The sequence below is a fragment of the Dendrobates tinctorius genome, unplaced genomic scaffold, assembly GCF_039654945.1.
Source record: "Dendrobates tinctorius isolate UK_male_01 unplaced genomic scaffold, ASM3965494v1 ptg000117l, whole genome shotgun sequence".
Classification (NCBI taxonomy): domain Eukaryota; kingdom Metazoa; phylum Chordata; class Amphibia; order Anura; family Dendrobatidae; genus Dendrobates; species Dendrobates tinctorius.
The window spans coordinates 14,833,301-14,854,518 of record NW_027361785.1 but is presented as its reverse complement, the minus strand read 5'-3'; the positions used below and the strand labels follow the sequence as shown (position 1 = coordinate 14,854,518).

Below are 21,218 nucleotides of genomic sequence, written 5' to 3'. Positions count from 1 at the left end.
AGGGTTGGAGTTAGAATTAGAACAGGTTCCTCAGTTTAGATACATCAGGAGGTCTCCAAACGCGACATAGCACAGCTTATTGTGCCTTCTACACTGTCTGCAATCACGCAAAAAACCCTGCAAAAAATTCCCAACGTGTCTGATAGAAAAAATACTGAAGTCACTAGACTTCGCCCACTATATCAGCACTGGTATATTCTGAAAACAGAACAAAGAGAGGCCAATCTAATAAGGGACAAAAACAAACTGGCACAAACAGTAACATAAGGATGGAAATTCAGCACAGCCCCAGCCGGGGCTGGCTGACCGCACAAAACTGAAATAGACAAAAGCAAATCAAATATGAACAATAGCAAAAGAACACTTACCTTGAGCATGCAGGGACTGAGCTGGAAACTAAGACCTCAGGAGGCAGGAAAAAATCACCAGTAGGGATAGAGGGAGTCGGCTGTCTTAAATCCAGTCAAACTCCCAATGTCCAATTGTCCTCCTCATCAGGTGGCAGGCCTCTGCCAATTAGATCAGCTCCATTACCTCCTGTAACCACCAGAGGGACCCTGGAAAGAGAACTCATGACCCCTCTGTCAATACAACCATCTCCACTACCTTCACCAGCAACCAGAGGTAGGCCAGAAAGTGAATTCACAACAGCCCGCCATTGATTAAAGACAATTTTACAAAAAGTCAAACAGTGCTCCCTCCCTTCTGAGCCCTGCCATGAGCCCAAACAGTGGCTTTCTCCCACATATGGGTATCACATACTGAGGAGAAATTGCACAACAAATTTTGTGGTCCATTTTCTCCTGTTACCCCTGTGAAAACAAAAAAAGTTTGGGTCTAAAGTAAATTTCATTTTTTTTTTCCTTCCACAATGCTTAGTTCTCGTGAAGCACCTGAAGGGTTAATAGACTTCTTGAATGTGGTTTTGAGCACCTTGAGGGGTGCAGTTTTCAGAATTTCACTTTTGGGTATTTTGGGTATTTTCCGTCATATTGACGACCCCCCCCTAACTCACTTCAAATGTGAGGTTGTCCCTAAAAAAGAGAGAAAAAAAATGATTTGGTAGGAAAAACAAGAAATCGATCGTCAACTTTTAATGTCCTAACAAAAAAAAATTGTTTCCAAAATTGTGCTGATGCAAAGTTGACATGTGGGAAATGTTATTTATTAACTATTGTGTTTTTTCATAAATAAATGCAAGTCAAATCAAAAGTGACAGTGGTCAGAATTGTTAAAATTGGTTTGGTCATTAAGTACAAAAGTACAAAATTGGCTCGGTCACTGAGGGGTTAAATGAGTGAGTTTTGTTATTTTAAATAAAGGACTTTATGCTTGCTGTGTGTTAATTGCAATATAACTATAGGATTAGTAATTGATAGGTGTCTTATTGACGCCTCTCCATTACAATTACCAGATTTGGCGCATCTAATAATGTGCCTTTTCTTGGCGGCTGTGGGTTGCTATTTTTAGACTGGGGCGTGTCAAAATCCATGGCCCCTTACCTGGCTGAGAATACCAGCCCCAGCTGTCTGCTTTAGCAAGGCTGGTTGTTAAAAATGGGAGGACCATAATTTTAAAAACAACTGCCTGGGGACCCCTCTATTCTTGATAACCAGCCTGCTGACGCTGAAAGCTGAGGGTTGCATCCCCCAGCTGTCAGTTTTGCCTGTGTGGTTATCAAAAATACAGGGGAACCCACGCTATGATTTTTTTTGTTTATTTATTTAGAGAGCAGGCACCAACTGATGAATGCTCTAATCAGCCACTTCTGCTCTCACTGTTATTAGCGGCAGGAGGTGTAGGCTAATGGGAGCAGTCGTCCCATCAGCTCACGCCAGTGACCGGAGGTAAACTTTGTTTCTGATCAAAGGAAGCAGTGTTTGCTGTGCTGTCGTGTACATGACAGCGTGGCAAACACTGAATGTTTGGGACCCCTATTGAAGTGAATGGGGTCTGAGTTTGGATCCGGGTACTTTTCTGGTACCTAATCCCGAACCTTTTTTTTTAACTGTTTGGCTGAAGCTGAATATTCAGGTTCCTGTCAATCTCTAGTCATCATACAATGTACGCTGAAGAGCAAAAGGATAACAATCTTTTGAACTTTTGGCTTTCAGGCTCTATATCTCAATATTCAATACTGCTTCGAATGTGAGACTGTCATCATTTCAGAGACAATCATCTTGGCTATCGCATACATAAATTTGATTTGCAACTACTTAGCATATGATTAGTTATGCAGATTCTTGTGATGTCACTGTTTTGCTCCTAAAATCTAACTTTAATTTTTTATTATTTTGTAAATCCTTCTTTGGCTTTCAACACTGCCTGAATCCTTCTGGACATGCTCTCTATCAGATTTAAGCATGTCTCGACCAAAATCTGGTCAATAAAAAGTCTTTATTATGGTCAAGTCCGTTTTTTTGGTAAATTTCGAGGCAAATTCAATTACACTTTTATATGCTTGTTCATCGCTAGTTGTGTATACCGCAATCTGTATAATTTAACTAGAGTTTGAACTGTATATAATGGCATTTATAAATTAGTAAATTACTGTTTGTCCTGGGATTCGTTCATAGTTTACAAGTGTCTGAATTCTAGGAATATTTACACATAATCAAAAGTTAGGATATGTTCCACATAATTGAGGCGTATTTTCAATCTAGATTTTCCATAAGGAAAATGTTTTGTTTTACATAAACAGCTCGGGGTATGTGAATTTACAAAATCTTACACACACTGCAAAAAAAAGCTGCAGCATAAATTGTCATACCGTGCAATTGTTCTGTGATCTGCAGCATCTCAACTTATGCCACATGTCAGTGCGTTTTTCTCCCTTTTGCACACCATTTTCACATGTGTATAATCTTAGCATGTCTTCACACATACAGGGGATGGATGACAATCAGGAGTGAGTGGGTGACATGTTTTATTTAAAGAACTGGAATATATCAGAGTTTGATCTTCACAACACATGTTTGTGGAAGTGTAAAGAGTTTGGTCAGATTGTGTACAAATGGAGGAAATTAAACCATTATTATCATCCCCAAAGTGGTTGACCAACAAAGATCCAAAACTCCAAAATTAAAGTTAGAATAGGGCAGCACTGTGGCTCAGTGGTTGGCTCTGTTGCCTTGCAGCTCTGGAGTCCTGGCTTCAAATCCCACCAAGGTCAACATCTCCAAGGAGTTTATGCTGTAGTGTTCAAAATAATAGCAGTCCAATATGACTAACCAGATTCATCACTGTTTTTGGTATAAATTATATTACCACATTTCAAACAATTTATCAGTTGGTGCAGTAGATTCTAAGAAAACCAACAGACTCCGCATTCATGATCTGCATCTTATGACTGTGTATTAGAATAATTAATTGAATGGGGGGTGTTCAAAATAATAGAATAGCAGTGTGGCGTTCAATTAGTGAGGTCAATCATCCTGTGAAGAAACGAGTGTGAATCTGATGACCCTTATTTAAGGGTGATGCCAGGACATGTTGTACATGAATTTCTCCTTGAAAGCTTGAGAAATATGGTTTGTTAGACATCGTTAAGAAGAACAGCCTACTTTGATTAAAAAGTTGATTGAAGAGGGTAAAACTTATAAAGAAGTGCAGAAAATGATGGGCGGTTCAGCTAAAATTCCAAAATGGAAAGCCAAACCAGAGAGATGTGGAAGAAAACGGAAGACTACCGTTCGAATGGATGGAAGAATAGCCAGAATTGCAAAGGCTCAGCCAATGATCAGCTCCTGGATGATCAAAGACAATGTCAAGTTACATGTGAGTACTATGACAGTTAGAAGACACTTGTGTGAAGCTAATCTCCTAGCAATAAGTCCACACAAAGTCCCACTGTTAATTAAATAAAAAAACACATGTACTGAAGCAGATACAATTGCCAAAGAACACATCAATTGGCCTGAAGAAAAATGGAGAAACAATTTGTGGACTTGTAACAAGGTGGCACGGGGTGGTAGTCATGGGTGAGTCCACTAATCTTGCACATGGACAAAGTCCCAGCCCTGTGGCACAGTTAGGTACCTCCAGAACACGGTTGCCCTCCTTTCTGGAACGGCATCCTCTGGATGCACCACACATCACGCTTCATTTCCAACGGTAGAAAACTTTTAATAGAGTTGAGGTAACACTTCCTGCACTTTCTCTGTCAAAATATGCAGCATTGTCAGCTCTCATCCGGTTTCTGAGAACTAGCAGTCTTTCGGTGGGCACTTCCACAGTTCCAGTGCCCGTTCCCACTGCCCTGCAGTCCTTGGCAGTATTTTATTCCCTTCCAGGGGTATACTCTGCTCCCGACGACTAGCATCCTGCCCTGTGCAAACCTGCCTGGGCACTGCACTGGAAGCAGGAACTTCCTGCCTCTTTTAGGCTGTTAATCCAGCCCCCTGATTAACTCCTTCTTTCCCTAATCTTAACATTTCAATACAGTACAGTTTATGCAATACAAAGACATACAATGGCATGGAATAAAGGGAACATCACACAGTACACTTAAACATGGCATAACAATGTAAACACCTGGGAACTATTGGGGTGCCACACAGACTCGGTGCATAGGAGAGAGGAGGCAAATGAGGGTCCCTGCCACCTCCTTACATACTGATGAAAGTAAACTTGTTCTTTTTGGGTTCAAGGGCTGCAGACAGTCAGACAACCCCCAAACTCTGCATTCAAGCCACAGTACACTATCATGACAGTGAAGCATGGCGGTCAATCATCATGATATGGGCATGTTTCTCTTACTATGATGCCGGAACTATTTGCCGTATACCAGGGATCATGGACCAGTTTGCATGTATTAAAATACTTGAAGAGGTCATGTTGCCTTACGTTGAAAAAGACATGCCCTGTTAATGGGTGTTTCAACAAGACAACGACCCTAAACGCACCAGTAAACGAGCAAAATCTTGGCTCCAGTCCAACAAAATTGAGGTTATGGAGTGGCCAGCCCAATCCCCAAACCTTAATCCAATAGAACACTTGTGGGGTGACATTAAGGCTGTGTGCACACTATTTTGAACACTACTGTATATTCTCCGTGTGTGTGCTTAGGAGTAATAGGAGGAAACCCTTTTCCTCACAAACTCCAAAGATATACTGATGGGGAATTTAGACTGTGAGCCCCAATGGGAGACAGTGATGATAATAGCTGTAAAACTCAGTGAAATTAATAGCGCAATTTACACAAGTATAAATAAATTGACTGCAAGGTTGCAAAGGAACACCAGGTAAACGCTAAATTAAATGCCTATGTCACATATGCAAATGGTAATGTTCATGTGTCCACAATTAGGATGACGCACACAAAAAAAATTACTAACACTGTTGTTAAAAAGACAAGAAAAGCAAAGAGAGGCCGATTAATTGAACTTGGTGTAGTGCACGCTTGCCGCTTTGTGAATTTTGTTCATTCCCTATGTTGCTTGCACCTTTGGGTACTGTGTCATAAGTGTTACTCCAGTCAGGAACTGGAGTAGCATTTCTGGCATACAAAACACTGGCATATTTTATTAGTTTGATGGCTCATGCAACGCATACTGGTGGAGCCGATTTAAAGTGGCGTGAATACTCCAAATGTCGCAATATGTACCAACATGTTTGTTTTTAACCCCAAAAAAACTTTTTTTTTTTTTTAAGAATCATTAAATGAGTTGTCAAATCGTGACAGTGTAGATGTGATTTGCACATAAGAAAAAAAAAAACCTGAATTGTGGCCAGAATGAAAAAATCCTGAATACTTTCTTATACTTCTCTGATAAACCGTACTTCAAATTCATTTCTAATAATTTGTTTTAAAGTATTTGTTGTCATTTTGAATATTGTTTTAATTTTTTGCAATTTTCTTCTAAGGTATTGGTAATTGCATAGTCTTGGAAACACTAGAGCATACAGTATAAACAGAAAGCTGTGGAAGTCTGGTCTGGGCATGTAATACGTATGCAACTCTTACATTACCTTTCAACAAAGGATTAGTGTTTTCCATTGATCTGTTCCTGTTGTCAGGATAGCTGGCTTGCTCTGTACACTAAAGTTGCAAACATACAGTAATTATCCTAAGCTTCAATCTGGAATAGCAACCAAGCTGTTGTGTTCATATGCAATATATTTCAGAATGCATTGCTATTAATGTCAGCCTGTTTACTGCATGCCATCTTCTTTTTCATGTTTTATTCATTAATTTTCACAGTCATTCTCAGCACATCTCCAAGCAACCTGTACCTTAACCCCCCCTTCCTTCCTCTACATAGTAACTCTGTATAATACAGATAATAGAGCAACTTTCATGTCTGTACTAATTGCAGCTCTATTCTTTATTAAACAAGATGATTTATTTCATTACTTTTCGCTAATAAGTCTCTGGAATAACGCAAGAGATGCTGGGGAAAAAGGTGACCAAGTGTTGTGTGTGCGCCAATGTATAACGTTATGGCTATAGTCACGCGTCACAAATGTTTATTACTATAGCTGAACACTGTGTATAGTGAAGTTTAAATATTTTTATAGGCAACATGTCCGGTCCTCTAAAGGGAACCCCACACTAGTTGGATTCATGATTCTCAAACTAAATGCAACATAAACTAGCCACTGATTTATTTTTTTTTTTAATTGAAGCCATGTAAGGGTATAGGCACATGATAAGGAGTGGCTCAGTATTTGCTCAGGATATGACGCAGGTGAAATCTGCACCAAATCTGCATCTGAGGTCACTGGCAGGTCACCTGCGTTTTTCCACATGTGTTTTTGGTGCATTTTTTCATTGCATGCATTTTTTTTTTTTTTCACTTGAAATAAAGCTAATTGAAACTTGGCTTCTGGGAAGGAAAAAGAAGTGATTTCCTTTTTTTTCAGATTATTGGGGTATATTGGGGTATGTTCCCACGGTCAGTAAACGCTGCGAGTTGGATGCTGCGTACATCTGCAGCGTCTAACCCACAGAGTCCAGCTATTACAGCACAGTGGATGGCATTTCAAGAAATCCCATGCCCACTATGCGTCTTTCCAGACCGCAGCATGTTAATTTATGTAGCGGAGACACTCAGTCTCCGCCGCATAAATTACCTATACATTTTCATTATACCCCTGCTGGGTATCGCTGATCATGCAGGATTGTCCTGGGCCATTTTTTGATCGTTGGTCTCCCACTGGCGAGCGTGCATTGCTACGTGTGGCAGCGAGAGACCAGCGATCAGCGACGCTGCATGCTGGTTTCCAATGTAAACAGCGGGTATCTAGGAGCCGCGTGGCTCTTAGATACCTGCTGTTTACATTGGAAATCAGCTTGCTCGCTGGTCCTGAACGCTGGAGGGGCTGTCTAACGATATCCCAGCGATCACATCCATGTCGGATCGTTGGTGGGATCGCTGGGACATCGTTATGTGTAACGGGGCCTTAACACTTTGATAACCTACAGTATCGGTTTGTTAGGTCATCCATATCAGTTTGGTGGGTTTCAGCACTCTGATATCATCTGAGAACCACCTGTCCTTGGGGAGAAATGTTGCAGATAACAGAAAAAAATGCTTCACCTTACAAAACAGTTTTATTGAACCAAAATAATTTCGCATGCAAAATAGAAACCAAAATATGAGCAGAAATTAAAAGTGCTTGACATTAGACTGTCGTTGGTGTGATTTTTTTTTTTCAGGGTCGTCCCTATATAACATCCAACAGTAATCTGTCAGATGTACTTTAAGTATCCAGTTTGTGATCAAGACAAAAGCTGGACCCCTCATGTGATATGCTCAAATTGTTCAAATGGTCTTCATGACTGGTTGAATATGAGGAAAGTGGCTATGCCATTTGCTGTTCTCATGATTTGGAGAGAACTCAAAAATCATAGTGATGACTGCTACTTTTATTTTATCAAACTTTGTTGGAGCAACTAAAGGATCACTATGTGAAAGACCAGCTGTCTGCTGTATATCTTCTGAGCAGGATGTCTGACAAGCAGCGGTGGCCATGATTAGATTGCGCTCATTTATGGACAAAGCGCTGACTGTTCACACTGATGCTGCCCGCTTGTCTGCAACTGAGAAGCTGCAGGGATAATAGAACTTCATTGTGTTTCTGAAAACAGATGTTTATGTTCAATATATTTTTCATGATCATTTATAACCAATACAAAGTCTTGCAATTAGCATAAGACTGGAGGGAAGGCCTGCAAGCCCAAAGCATATTCAGAATAGTGGTATGGGTATAATAGTAACATTTCATCAATTGTATGCCAGAAGACCTATCAAATTGTAACCGTAGATAACGATCCAAAGAAGGAAGTAGAAGGAATAGAAGAGAAAAAAATTAAAGAATGGAATGTCACTGACTTCTGCACCTTACCTATCCAAATACCGGTAATAGAGACCTACGGTAGTTGGTAGTTTTACCTTGAGTCAGCCAAGTTTAAAAATGTCAAGATTCCTTGAACTAGATCCAAGGTTAACACTTGGCAAACCACTTAGAATTCAAACAGATCTTCGCCCCATATGCAAAAATATTACAAGTCCCAGATAACCCTTTTTAAGATGACAGATCTGTGTGCCAAGGTTAAGTTGCACTTAGTTTTGTTGTATTCTGGAGATTCATTAAGTAAAATCCGTTTTAACGATCCCAGAGTAATCATGTGGAACAAAAAGCAGAAAATTACAGAGGTTCAGTGCCAACGATTCAGCTGCTTTTGTGAGTTGTACTACCTTGTTTGGACATCTTTGAATTGTAACTAGGGTGTACATGAGGCCAAATGTGTTCTGAGCATTTTATTTTCCTTCTTTTAAAGATGTTTGTAGTTGAGAGGATTGAAGGAATGAGCTGCAGTCTTCATGAGTTCAGTATTACTGGATCTACTTATGCTCCAGAGGGGCAAGTGTAAGTACTTTTTATCAAATGTTAAGCCCTTCTGTTCTTCTGACAAAAAATGCCTTAAAAATGTATTGTTTTTTTTTTAAGAAGTTACTAAGAAAGATCTTCTTATGGATATCCTAATTTAAGGAACTTTGTTGAGCAAACCTAAATTTATCAAAATAAAGCATTTTTTCTTGTATTTTTTTTTACATCATATAGTCATATGTGACCTAATTTGGCATTTTGATTCTTGGCTGGCATTTATTAAAGGGAACCTGTCACCAGATTTGGCCGATACGAGTGACTGCCATCACCTTTCAGGGCTAATCTACAGCTTTCTATAAAATTGTGGATAAGCCCCCGATCCGACCTGCAAGAGAAGAAAAATAAGTTATTACACTCACCCGGGGGGCGGTAGGGTCCAATGGGTGTCAAAGGTCCTGGTCCGGTGCCACCCATCTTCTTGCTGTGCTGCCCTCCTGCTTGCTACCCAGGCTCCCCGGCATAGCGCTCCTGCGCAGGCGTACTTATCTGCCCTTTTGAGGGCATAGCAAAGTACTGCAGTGCGTAGACGCCGGGAAAGGTCAGAGAGGCCAAATGTCTGCACACTGCAGTACTTTGCTCTGCACTCATCAGGGAAGAGAAGTACACAAGTACAGGAGCGCGATGCCGGGGAGCCATGAAGCAAATGGGAGGGCGGCATCGCAAGAAGATGGGAGGCGCCACACCAGGACCTGTGACACCCATCGGACTGGACTGCCCCCCGGGTATAATAAAACTTTATTTTTCTTCTTTTGCAGGGTGGATCGAGGGCTTATTTACGGCATTATAGAATTCTGTAGATAAGCCCTGAAAGGCAGTGGCCATATCTTATATTGGCCAAAACTGCTGACAGCTTCCCTTTAAATGCTAAGCCTTGCGGTCCAGTTGGATGAACGCGTAGGAGGGCAGCGCTGCTGGAGTAAATCAAGTCTTCAGAAATGATAATGAGAAAAATGTTTTTTATTCACCATGCGTTTCAACGCCGTGGCGCCGTCCTTTATCAAGTAAAAAAAATTTACTTGATAAAGATGCTGTACGACATTGAAACACGTTGTGGATAAAAAAACTTTGATCTCATCATCATTTCTGAAGAATTTACTCAAGCAGCGTAGCCCTCCTGAGTCGTCATCAAACTGGATCCAGTATTTCCTAGAGGATTTATCCACCCACCACGGGGCAACAGCAGCTTCTTTTCTTTATGCCTACATAGGAGTTGTCCGTTTCTATTTACACAAGCTTAACCTCCACTGGCTTTTATTGCAGCTATTTTTTAACTTTTGGGATAATTTGCAAACATGCAATTTTAGGTGCTTTAAACTGCTTACATTCACACATCCATGTGTCACGGTCTGAGCAGGTACCGTGACACAGACTGGCTACGGGTCTTTGACCTTAACTATATAACAAGGATTGTATATTTAGACTTTATGTATACAGTGAATGATTTAATTTGAGATGCTTTTTTTGCCTTAAGGTATACATTAAAAAAAAAAAATTCAAAATGAAAGGTTTTCCCGGTATTTGGATTTGTAAAAAATAAAGTAAGAGATTTTCGCTTATCAACACCAATCTGAATACATTGCAGCTGCTTCATGGAATGCACTTAAACAGGAAGAGGAGACATCACTGTTTCACTGGTGTTAATACCACTGCAGCCTGTGATTGGCTGCAGCGGTCAGGTGACTTAAGCAGTTCATCAACCAATGTTTTTCTGATTACGCACTGTTCAAGTCAAATACTGGCTGCAGCGGTCTTGCTGCTGGTGGAACAGTGTCAGCTCTTATTCTTGTGTCGGCACATATCACACAGAGTGAGCTACATTGAATCCAGGTGGATTCCAGTAGATGAGTATTTTTTACACCTTCACGTCCCTGGGGAACCTTTTCTTTTTGCCCAGACAGCATATTTTAAGCTTATTTCAATGCCTTTATTTTGTTGGAACAGCTTGAAGGATGATAATCCTGTGCAATGTGGAGATTATGATGGTTTGGTGGAACTGGCCACAATATGTGCTCTCTGTAATGACTCCTCTTTGGATTTTAATGAGGTAAGTACAAAGATATTATTAGTTTTAAATATCGTCATCTTCTGAAAATGTTGGTAATTTAATTGTAGTAAGGTACTGATTTATTGACAACACAATAATTTTGTAGTCCAAGGGAATATATGAAAAGGTGGGAGAAGCAACAGAGACCGCCTTGACTTGTTTGGTGGAAAAAATGAATGTATTTAACACGGATTTAGCGAAGCTTTCGAAGGTGGAACGAGCAAATGCCTGCAATTCTGTGAGTATGCTTGAGTCTGTAAGCCGGTCTTTCAAACTAGATGTGAACCTGTGCTTGGATGTTGTGGCATTCCATATTCAATGGTTCACTAATATACCCTTGTTGTCCTAACAACATCCTTTATGAGCCAGATTAGTCCATGCAAGCCAAACTCTAGTAATCAGGGCCTGTGTCCTAGTATAGTGTTGCTATTTTATTGACCATAACTTAATTGAGCCCACATGCTTAGTCAGCATAAGATTGGGTTCACTTTGTGTTGTATTTTTTTTGACACCCGTCAGTGGCTTCTGTCTAAAGACCAGAAAAACTTGAATCTGGCGGAACCGCTATCAGGGCTTTTGACTTTGATGAAGCAGACAGTCACTTTGTCTCTTTCTAATCTCTGTTTCAGTTGTGTCTTTTTGGGGTGTGCACAAAACACATTCTACCACGCTTTTGTGCCTGCCTCAAAAAGTCATAGATAGCTAATACATATGTCAGACAGAGCACAAAGGGACTTTATTGCAGGAGACAAAGTCAAAGGCCTTGTTGGTGGATCTGCCCATGTCCCATTTTTAAGGGGTTGTCCAGCCTTGGGGTACATGCCTGAAGTCACTGTCTGACTGCAGACTTGTGTAACTGTGTGCGCTGGGAGGATTCTCCGTTGCTCAGATTGGGCAGTCAAATGACTGCAACTATGAGATTTACATACTTATGGCCACGTTCCAACTAATCGCATCAAGCCTCGCTCAATACACTTTCATTGAGTGAGGCCACGATTGTCTAGTCAGCATGGGACCACATGTATGCAAATCACATACTTGTGGTCACGCGCCAGCTGCTGCCCGAACCGGAGAGACCTCATAGCGTCCGCACAGTGTGCACACTGTAATTATTCACCAATGCTGGAGTGACTACATGTATCCTATGGCCAAACAACCCCTTTAAAGACTTCAGATGGCAGCCTCGATAAAGCCACTGATGTGTTGCAGCAACATCGGAAGATGGTCTTGGAGGTCCTCTTAATTGTATACTTCCCTGTATTTATAATCAGGAGCAAGCATACCCTTTTCCAAACAGAAGTGCTTTTCCTTTAAGATTCCTAATGTCAGCTTGGGGTCTCTATAATGCCAATTAGTAAGAGTACATCTTTAATTATACTTCTACTTTCAGTTCTAGATTATTAAAAGATGATACAATGTAATTAATATGTAAGCTTTACAGGCACCATAAACAGTTCATTACAACAGTTCCATGGATTAATTGAGGATAAACTAAGAAGGTGAATAAGGTGTCTAGAAGAATCACTCTTTCATGTCCAACAGGTTATAAAGAAGCTTATGAAAAAGGAATGTACTTTGGAGTTCTCTCGTGATCGCAAATCCATGTCGGTGTATTGCACGCCTGTTAATTCCAGTGGTGCAGCGTCTGCCAGCAAGATGTTTATAAAGGTACTGTAAGTGGGATTGTTATCTTACAGTTTGTATACAGATTGTTGAAAAAATTGGATGTCATGTTCTATGGAATGGTTGTCCCTTTAAAGCTTGTGGACATCATACAGGGTAATCCCTGCTCAGGGCCCTTCTCTATGAGCTAGTGCTGAAAGCTACTAACAGGCAGTGACTATTATTCTGCTATATTGCATGCACAATTATTAATCTAAACAATTACAGGTGAAATAAGCAGCTGACCGCCTTTCCGCGTCAAAATCCGCGATTTTTGTTGGAGGCTTCCGAAATTAGGTCCACAAAAAATAATCATCTGATTACTGCACTAGCTCTTATATCAAAGGGGTTTCCTTGGTAGAATATAAAATCTATCTATTAATGAGGATTTTTCTATATTTTTATGGCATATTTACACATTTTTGGCACTGTAAACAGGCTGTTCAGGACCATAAAGATAAATGTACAGTATGCAGATGACACCAACATAAAAGTTCTGCCCATGCCACTACCTGCAAGAGGATGCTTATGAATACTCCATTTTCAGCCATTTATCCCTTAGATACAGCACCCCCTCATATTGTGATATTAGTAGATAAAAGTAGGACACTGATTACATTTTGTTAGCAGGTGTCCAAGAATGAACACCATATGTAGTTGACTTCTAGGCCATGACTGGCAAGAATGCTTTTGAAAACAGAGGTGTTTTATTAAAGCCGAAATGGAATCTGTCAGTAACTTTGACCTGCCACTCCCTAAACCCTTTAAAGTCAGTATGTAAAAAGTTTACTAGTGGGACATGTTAATATTAAACAATACAGTAATAGACAATGCTCTTTTTTTAATAGAAATGTTATTTGTTAAATAGAAGTGATCAATCCTAAAAACTATACAACTCTGGTACTCCAGTAAGCATAAATACCTAAAGAATTTATATTTTAGTCCTACCCAATGCAGTATGAATACAATTTTAAACCACCAAATCAGATTTGTGCCATTTGGCCTTTCTCCTTTTCAAATTTTATAGACATTAAACACGAAGATACACAAAGTGTATACTTTATGCAAATGTAGTAATATCTGGTAATATTGCATAATAAAAAACACAACCTTTATAAAAGTATGCAAATGAAAAAGCTAAAAAGCCATGGCTTTCTGAGTGTAACAAGGTCAAAGGGAACCTGTAATGTCCTCAGATGCGATTAACCTGAAGATATAGAGGTAATTTGCAGGTTAATAATGTGCCAATGTTGTCTAGCCATCTTACTGAAAGCACGGCTATTGGGAGGAGATTAACCTTATTCCTCCTGAGAGTTGCGGGTTTCTGTTATAGAGATGTTGCTGGAGGAATTTAACTCCTCTCTTGGTACACAGTGTGTAGTGGCTAAAAGCACGGATCTATGGCTGAAATCTGGAAGTTCCTGGTAGGAATTTCCTCCAGTAGCCATGCATTCAGTATGGTTGCCAGAAAACAGTGGAACGCTATTAGCCTTCAGATTAACTCTATATCTGCAGGTTAACAGCGCTTGGGGTTATGACCGGTTCCCTTGAGGTAAAAAAAAGCTTTTAGAAGTTCCTGCAAGGCCAAAGAGGTTACTTGGACAACCACTTCTTAAATAGTTTAAATACTATAATTATTAGTGTTAAATAAAAATAACTACTCCCCACCCTCACCAACGCTGTTCCAGTGATGTTAGTGCCGGCTTTCCTAACATTGCGATGACACGTGACTACTACAGCCTCTGATGTGCTGTAGTTCTCACACTTCCTGCAGACGTCTGAGGTTCATTTGACAGAAGTATGAGAACTGCAATCCAATAGTGGCCGATGATTGGCTGGAGTGCTCACATGTCATTTCAATGTCAGGGAAGCCCTAGGAGACATCAGTGGTGCAGCGCCAGTGCAGAATACGAGTATTTGCTCATTTTAAAGTGAACCTGTCAGCAGGATTGTGCTCAATGAACTACACACAGTGTCAGGTTGGTGCCGTTATACTGATTAAACAACAACCACAACACGGATTTCATCAAACCCCAGGTATCATTTTAATCTTTATTTTCAGTTAATGAGATTCTCATGCTTCAGGGTGGTCTTTGGGGTGGGTCTTCATGTGGTGCTCTGATTAGGTATTCATCTGTAAGTCGGTGATCCCTCAGTGACCTGCCCCCTGTTTTACATACTGAATATGAATATAATATGAATATTATAATTATATTCATATGAATACAATATAGAATATGAACATAGAATATGATTTGGAAAAAAAAATCATTCATCAGACAGGCGACTGCGCTGTAGCATGATACTGTAGATAATGCCAGTTTTTATTTTATTTAGTCATAGTTTTATTGTGAAAATAAATTATTTTTTTCATCTTAATGAAAATGGCGCTGGCGGCCGAACCTGTGCAGTAGCAGAACCTGCTTGCAGGGCTGCCACTAGGAATTTCGTGGCCCCATACTGGCAAAATTTTCAGGGCCCCCTTGAGACTCTACTCAGGCTCCACCCCAGCCCCGCCTCCACCCCTAGAACTGTCACAGTCCCACCGCTTTCTCTTGGAAAAACTCCACTTCTCACCAATCACCCATTAACAGTTCTCGTCACCAGATCTCACACACAGCCAGCAGCTTTTGTTTTTGCCAAAAGATTTTTTTAATCTGCCACGACGACAAGGTAGACTCTTTGGCTGGGCCCTACTCTACTGTAACCTATTAATCATTTGTTAAAATCTGCAACACCATTTAGGTATTTATTTTTCAATTTTTAAAATGACCAATAATACCACATACAAGGGATAAGTACCACCACACCATGTCCAGGCACCATATTATCACCACATAGTGATCTATAATACCATCTACAAGGAACAAATACTGCCACACCATGTCCAGACCACATATTACCACCACAGTGACTGAACAATATCACATACAAGGGACACATACCACCACACAATGTCCAGACCGCATATTACCACCACATGGTGACCAACTTGCTTACAAGGAACAAATACTACCACACCATGACTAGACAACATATTACCACCACATAGTGACCAAATAATAGCACATACAAGGAACAAATACTGCCACACCATGGCCGGACAACATTACCACCACTGTTGAGTTCATTTTCCCCTTCACTACTGAGGCCCGAGGAACTCCCTCTTCTGGTGAAGAAAGGTAGTGAGCCTGATTGTCAAACACCTGGGGCTGATGATGATGATGACTGGCTGAGTGGAGTTAATGACTGGATATAAGGCTGCCGACGCCCTTCTGGCCTGCGGGTGATTTCTCTGTGGACTTCTAGGAAACCAGTCTGATTCCTGCTCATCTAAAGCTAAGATTTCTGCTTTGCCTTTTTGCATTAGTGTTTTGTTTTCCTTGCTTTTCTGGATTCTGCCATTCCCTGCTGGGGTGAGCTGAATCTCCTTTTGCCTGTTGCTCTGTCTTCAGAATATTCCTGAGTACTGACATAGCTTTTTTGAAGCCTGGCGTCTTCAGGGCCTTTTTTACTGTCAGTTTGTTGGCTCTTATTTTCTTAGGGTTTTTCATGGATTGCAGACAGCAGCCTTCCTGTCCTTTCCTATCTAAGCTAGCGTGGGCCCCATCTTTGCTCAGTCTATCTTTCTGTCTGTGTTTTGTTCTTTCTTCTTGCTTCACCGTCATTATATGTGGGGGGCTGCCTTTTACTTTGGGGTCTGCTCTGGGGCAGTTTAGATTTCCCTTTCTGTCTTTAGGCTATGTAGTCCTCCGGCTGTGATCGAGGGGCCTAGGGCATCGTAGGAGCCCCCCACGGCTACTGCTAGTTGTGTTGATAGGTTCAGGGGTCTGCAATCCGATAGCTGCCAACTTCTCTGGTTTTCTGGACTTAGCTAGCATTTCTATTTTTGCCTCCTACGGTGACTCAATCATAACACACCACATTGTGACTGAATACTACAATACTGACCATTAATAAAAAAAAAAAAATACTATCACTATAAATGCCATTATACACAGGAGAACTGTACTTAGTATGCAGTGTCTGTGTCCAGGTAATACAGTGATCCCCAATGATATTATACACAGGAGCTCTGCATATAGTGTATAGTGTACATACAGGTAAAGTGATCACCAGTGAAATTATACACAGGACCTCTGTCTATAGTATACAGTGTATAGTGTCAGTGTACAAGTAACACACTCACTCTCCAGTGACGTCATCTTTGCATTTCTTTTTAATCCAGCGCAGACCGCCATAACTTCTTTCAGCCAGGACTCGTCTCTGCATAAAATAACACTGTTATCTATAGCACCGCTTCCAGAGCACATTTCCCACTTTTTCCCTTTCTTCTACTCTACATATATGAATACAGGCGTTCACCCACCATTAATATATAACTGGTTATTATGCAACCCACCATTCCAAACCAACTATGCCCCCACTATCTGTACATAGCCACTTTCCCCATTTAATATATAAATTAGTTAGCACCTGTACTCTTTCCCCCAATTCATTACCAGTCACTTTATCCTCAACGTCCCCCACTATGTACCTCCCGCTCTAACCCTTACCCCGATTCATTATAGTTACATGCCCCTTCTTCCTCAATTCATGGTCATGTCTTCTCTCTCCCACCCTCTATTCATTATCAACTGCTATTCCCCACATTCAATACATCATTTACTCCCCCACCCTCAAAATTCATCATTATTTGCTCTCCCCACCTTCAATTTACGATTTACTCTCCCCATCCCCACCTTCAATTGCTGTCCCCTGTCCCTCACACTCACTTCATTTGCAGTTCCCATCACCCCCACTCTATCATTTGCAGTTCACCTTACTTCATCATTTACAGTACCCTATCCCCTTCACTTCATCTGCAATCCCCCTTCATCATTTGCAGCCCCCTTTCATTTCATCATGTGCAGTACCCCATCACCCCCACATCATCATTTGCAGTTCCCATCACCCCCTCATCATCATTTGCAGTCTCCATCACCCCCCCACATCATTTGCAGTCCCCATCACCACGCATCATCATTTCTAGTCCACCTTCATCATTTACAGTCACCTATCCCCCTTCACTTCGTCTGCAGTTCCCCTTACTTCATCATTTGCAGCCCCCTATTATTTCATCATGTGCAGTACTCCCTCAAACACTTATCATCATCTGCAGTCTCAACCCCCCACCTCACCCATTTAAAATAACAAAAACGTTTTTTTATACTTGCCACAGTCGTTCCCGGGGTGTCTAGTGTTTTCAGCAGTGAAGCTGCTAGAATGTATGGGCTATAGTCAGGATGTGCAGGGAACCCATACATTCTAGCTACAGCCGAGCAGGAACTGCACAGCCGAAAAGGGAAGACAGCCGTGGACAGCTCCGACAAGGCTTCGGGCCTCAGCGCCGACGTGTGCGCCGCAGTTCACAGTATTTTAGAGCACAGTGGGGCCTGATCAGCAGAAGCCTAATGGAGCCTAATTTATTTTTTTCTCTCTAGCAAAATGGCCCCTGCGACGGTGCCTACGCAGTAACATCTATTAACATAGTAACATACTTTTGAAGGCTGAAGGAAGACCTTATGTCCATCTAGTTCTGCCTATTTTTAGTGCAGCTGTTCTGCATTGTTGATCCTGGGGAAGGCAAAAAACCCACAGAGTAGAAGCCAATTTTCTCCATAGGGAAAAAAATTCCTTCCCCTAAGCTGGGTCAACCATCTACCTATAATCTGTTATTCGTAACCTTCTATACTGTTACTCACAAGAAAAGCATCCATTCCTTTCTTAAATTCATTCAGTGAGTTGGCCATCACCACTTCCTCAGGAAGAGAATTCCAGAGCCTCACTGCTCTTACCGTGAAGAACCCTCTTCTATGCTGGTGCAGAAATTGTCTTTCCTCCAAACGAAGAGAATGCCCCCTTGTTCTTGTCACAGTCCGTGGTACAAACAGTTCATTGGAGATATCTCTGTATTGCCCTCTGATATACGTGTACATATATATTAGGTCTCCCCTAAGTCTTCTCTTTTCTAGAGTAAATAGACCTAATTTTGATAACCTTTCTGGGTATTGTAGTGAACCAACTCCATTTATCATTTTAGTAGCCCACCTTTGAACCCTTTCAAGTTCAGTAATGTCTTTCTTGAGCACCGGCGTCCAAAATTGCACACAATACTCCAAGTGTGGTCTGACGAGTGATTTGTACAGAGGGAGAATTATGTTTTCATCTCGTGTCCCCAGACCTCTTCTAATGCATCCCATGACCCTATTTGCTTTGGTGGCAGCTGCCTGACACTGGGCACTCCAATTTAGCTTCTTATTGACTAAGATGCCTAAGTCTTTTTCCATGTATTGGAATGTGATAGATGTTACTGCACAGGCACCATTTAGATAGTTTTGTTGGAAAAAACTATATGTCTAAATAAAATTAAAACAGGCATATTAACTACCGCGTCTTTTTTTTACATTTTTTTTTTAAATTTGTGTTCTATGTGTGGCGCCCCTGAGGGTTCAGTCGCCACAGAGGTACTGCACCTCCTCCTGAGGTGTGGTACCCCACCATTCAGGTAATGTGGAGACACCCGACCACACTCCAACACCTGCATCCCACACAACACAGTAGTGTAGCAAAGCACCCTTTGGTGGCTCCCTGCTTGGAACACGAAGCGTGCTGGGAGGCAGGTGGAGTTAGTTGGCACCAAAAGAGCGGGAAGAGTGTAGGATTGAGTCAGTCTGACTAGGTCATTCTGTGAGAGAAGATCCCCTGAGTGGGATGGATGAAGGAAGTGCTGCAGCTGACCTCAGTGACCTGGGTCCGCTGGCACAAGAAAGGGACATTGATAGAAAGCCTGACTCTCTCCATAAGAAGGAAAGGATTTGTACGGAACGTGAGGAGAAGACGGGAACTAAGGACTAGGGTTAGAGCAGAACCCTTCCCAAGTTCACAGCGCAAGGCCGGAGTCCAGTCCCTGAGGTTGTATGGATACTAATGGTCCTGCAGCAGACACCGGAGGAATAGAAGTTGTCACCACTTTATTCCCACACCAGACTTGGGGGCACAACAGCATCGTGAATGAGCCGGGACTAGGTAGTAAGGAGTCCCCGAAGCAGGCTACAGCTGTCTGCCGTACAAGTAGAGTTCATAGGAACATCTGACAGGAGGAACTCCAGTGTAACTCAGTACTGTGAGTACTTCACTCTAGGTGCTAAGAGGGAGACGTTCAGAAAAGACACATGTTGGCGGAGTGTTGGAAAGGAGGACTTTATCTTGCTTGGAATTTGTCTGAGCCCCTGACCCGGAGGACACGGCACGGATGCGGGCCCTTGTACCACAACGGACTGTGAGTAAAGCTATGGAACTACATGCCCTGGTGTCCTCCACTTATTCCTGCGTCCACCAACTCAGCACCTCTACATCTCCCGCGCGTGACACTGCACCATCTACGTGTCACTTCTCCTACACTGCCCTGGGACTACAGCTCTGCCTGTGGAGGGCTATAACATCTTTGCTGCACCACTCCATCTGTCCCAGAGGATCTGTCTGCAGCGTCGGCTTAACATCTTCATTGCCGAACACCACAGGTGGCGTCACGAATCACTCATAAACTTTTTTCCACCACTCAACCCCTTTAACATGGGCACCCAGGCCACGGACCGGGTTACCGCTGCTGTGACACCTCCCTCTGAGAGACCGGCCCGGTACAGAGTACCCCACAGCCCTGGAAGGGCGACCCATATGCAATATTTAAATTAGGTAGCAGGTCACTGAGGGATCACTGACCTGACATAAGCCATACAGATGAGTATGTAAGCAGAGCATCACATGAAGACCCCGCACAGGCTGCCCTGAAGCACAGGAATCTCATTAACTGAAAACTACAAATATAAATTACACAACCAAAAGACGGATTTCATCATCCAGGTATCATTGTAATCAGTATAACACCAACCTGACAGTGTCTGTAGTTTACTCAGCACAATCCTGCTTACAGGTTAGCTTTAACACTGGGAGAGCATAGTAATGGACAACCTCTATAAGGCGATGATTCATACTTCTCTCCCGCTCAGACTGACAAGCCTTTCCCTATACCAACACTGTGCTTTCAACTATGTTTTCCCTTCACCCATGACAGCACCACCTGAGAGAGGGATCCGCCCCGCCAGGACAGGAACCTACTGAGACATAAGGGGCGGCACCTCTCCCCCGCTTCAGTTGGGTTCCTGTCCTGGAAGGAATCCCACTGTGGCGGTGCCTGTCATGGGAGAAGAAAAAGATAAAAGACCCAGGCCCGTCCCGGCGCGGGAAGAACAGGTAGTTTACCTGTAGCGCCGGCCGTCGGGTCCTGGAAGCGCAGTCCCCGGGGTCCCTGGGGCTCCGGGTTCGTGCGGGCGTGGATGGGATCCCGGTGGCTCCGGGAAGCCCCCACCGCGCCGCCCTCCCCTCGCGCACGCCGCATCTCGATCCCCGTGGTAGGGGAGAGACGCTGGCGTCTTCCGGCCGCTGACATCAGCGGCGCTTGGAATGCTGGGTGCGCCGGCTGACGTCAGCAGAAGGCGACGGTGTAATGGCGCCGGGTGCGACGCCGGCCGGCTTCTGAAGCGCTGAGCCGGCGGTCGCAGGGGGGAGGGGAGGAAGA

At 42.4% G+C, this 21,218-nt stretch overlaps 1 protein-coding gene across 2 annotated transcripts in view; it reads left to right on the top strand.

The window, feature by feature from the left end:
- Positions 1-21,218, top strand: part of LOC141101464 (sarcoplasmic/endoplasmic reticulum calcium ATPase 3) — a 375,756-nt gene that overhangs the window by 244,013 nt on the left and 110,525 nt on the right. For both annotated transcript variants that reach the window (XM_073590589.1, XM_073590590.1), the window contains exons 9-12: positions 8,786-8,874; positions 10,837-10,939; positions 11,046-11,177; positions 12,482-12,607. In XM_073590589.1, coding sequence (XP_073446690.1) covers positions 8,786-8,874; positions 10,837-10,939; positions 11,046-11,177; positions 12,482-12,607 — 450 coding nt within the window. The remainder of the gene's footprint in view (positions 1-8,785; positions 8,875-10,836; positions 10,940-11,045; positions 11,178-12,481; positions 12,608-21,218) is intronic.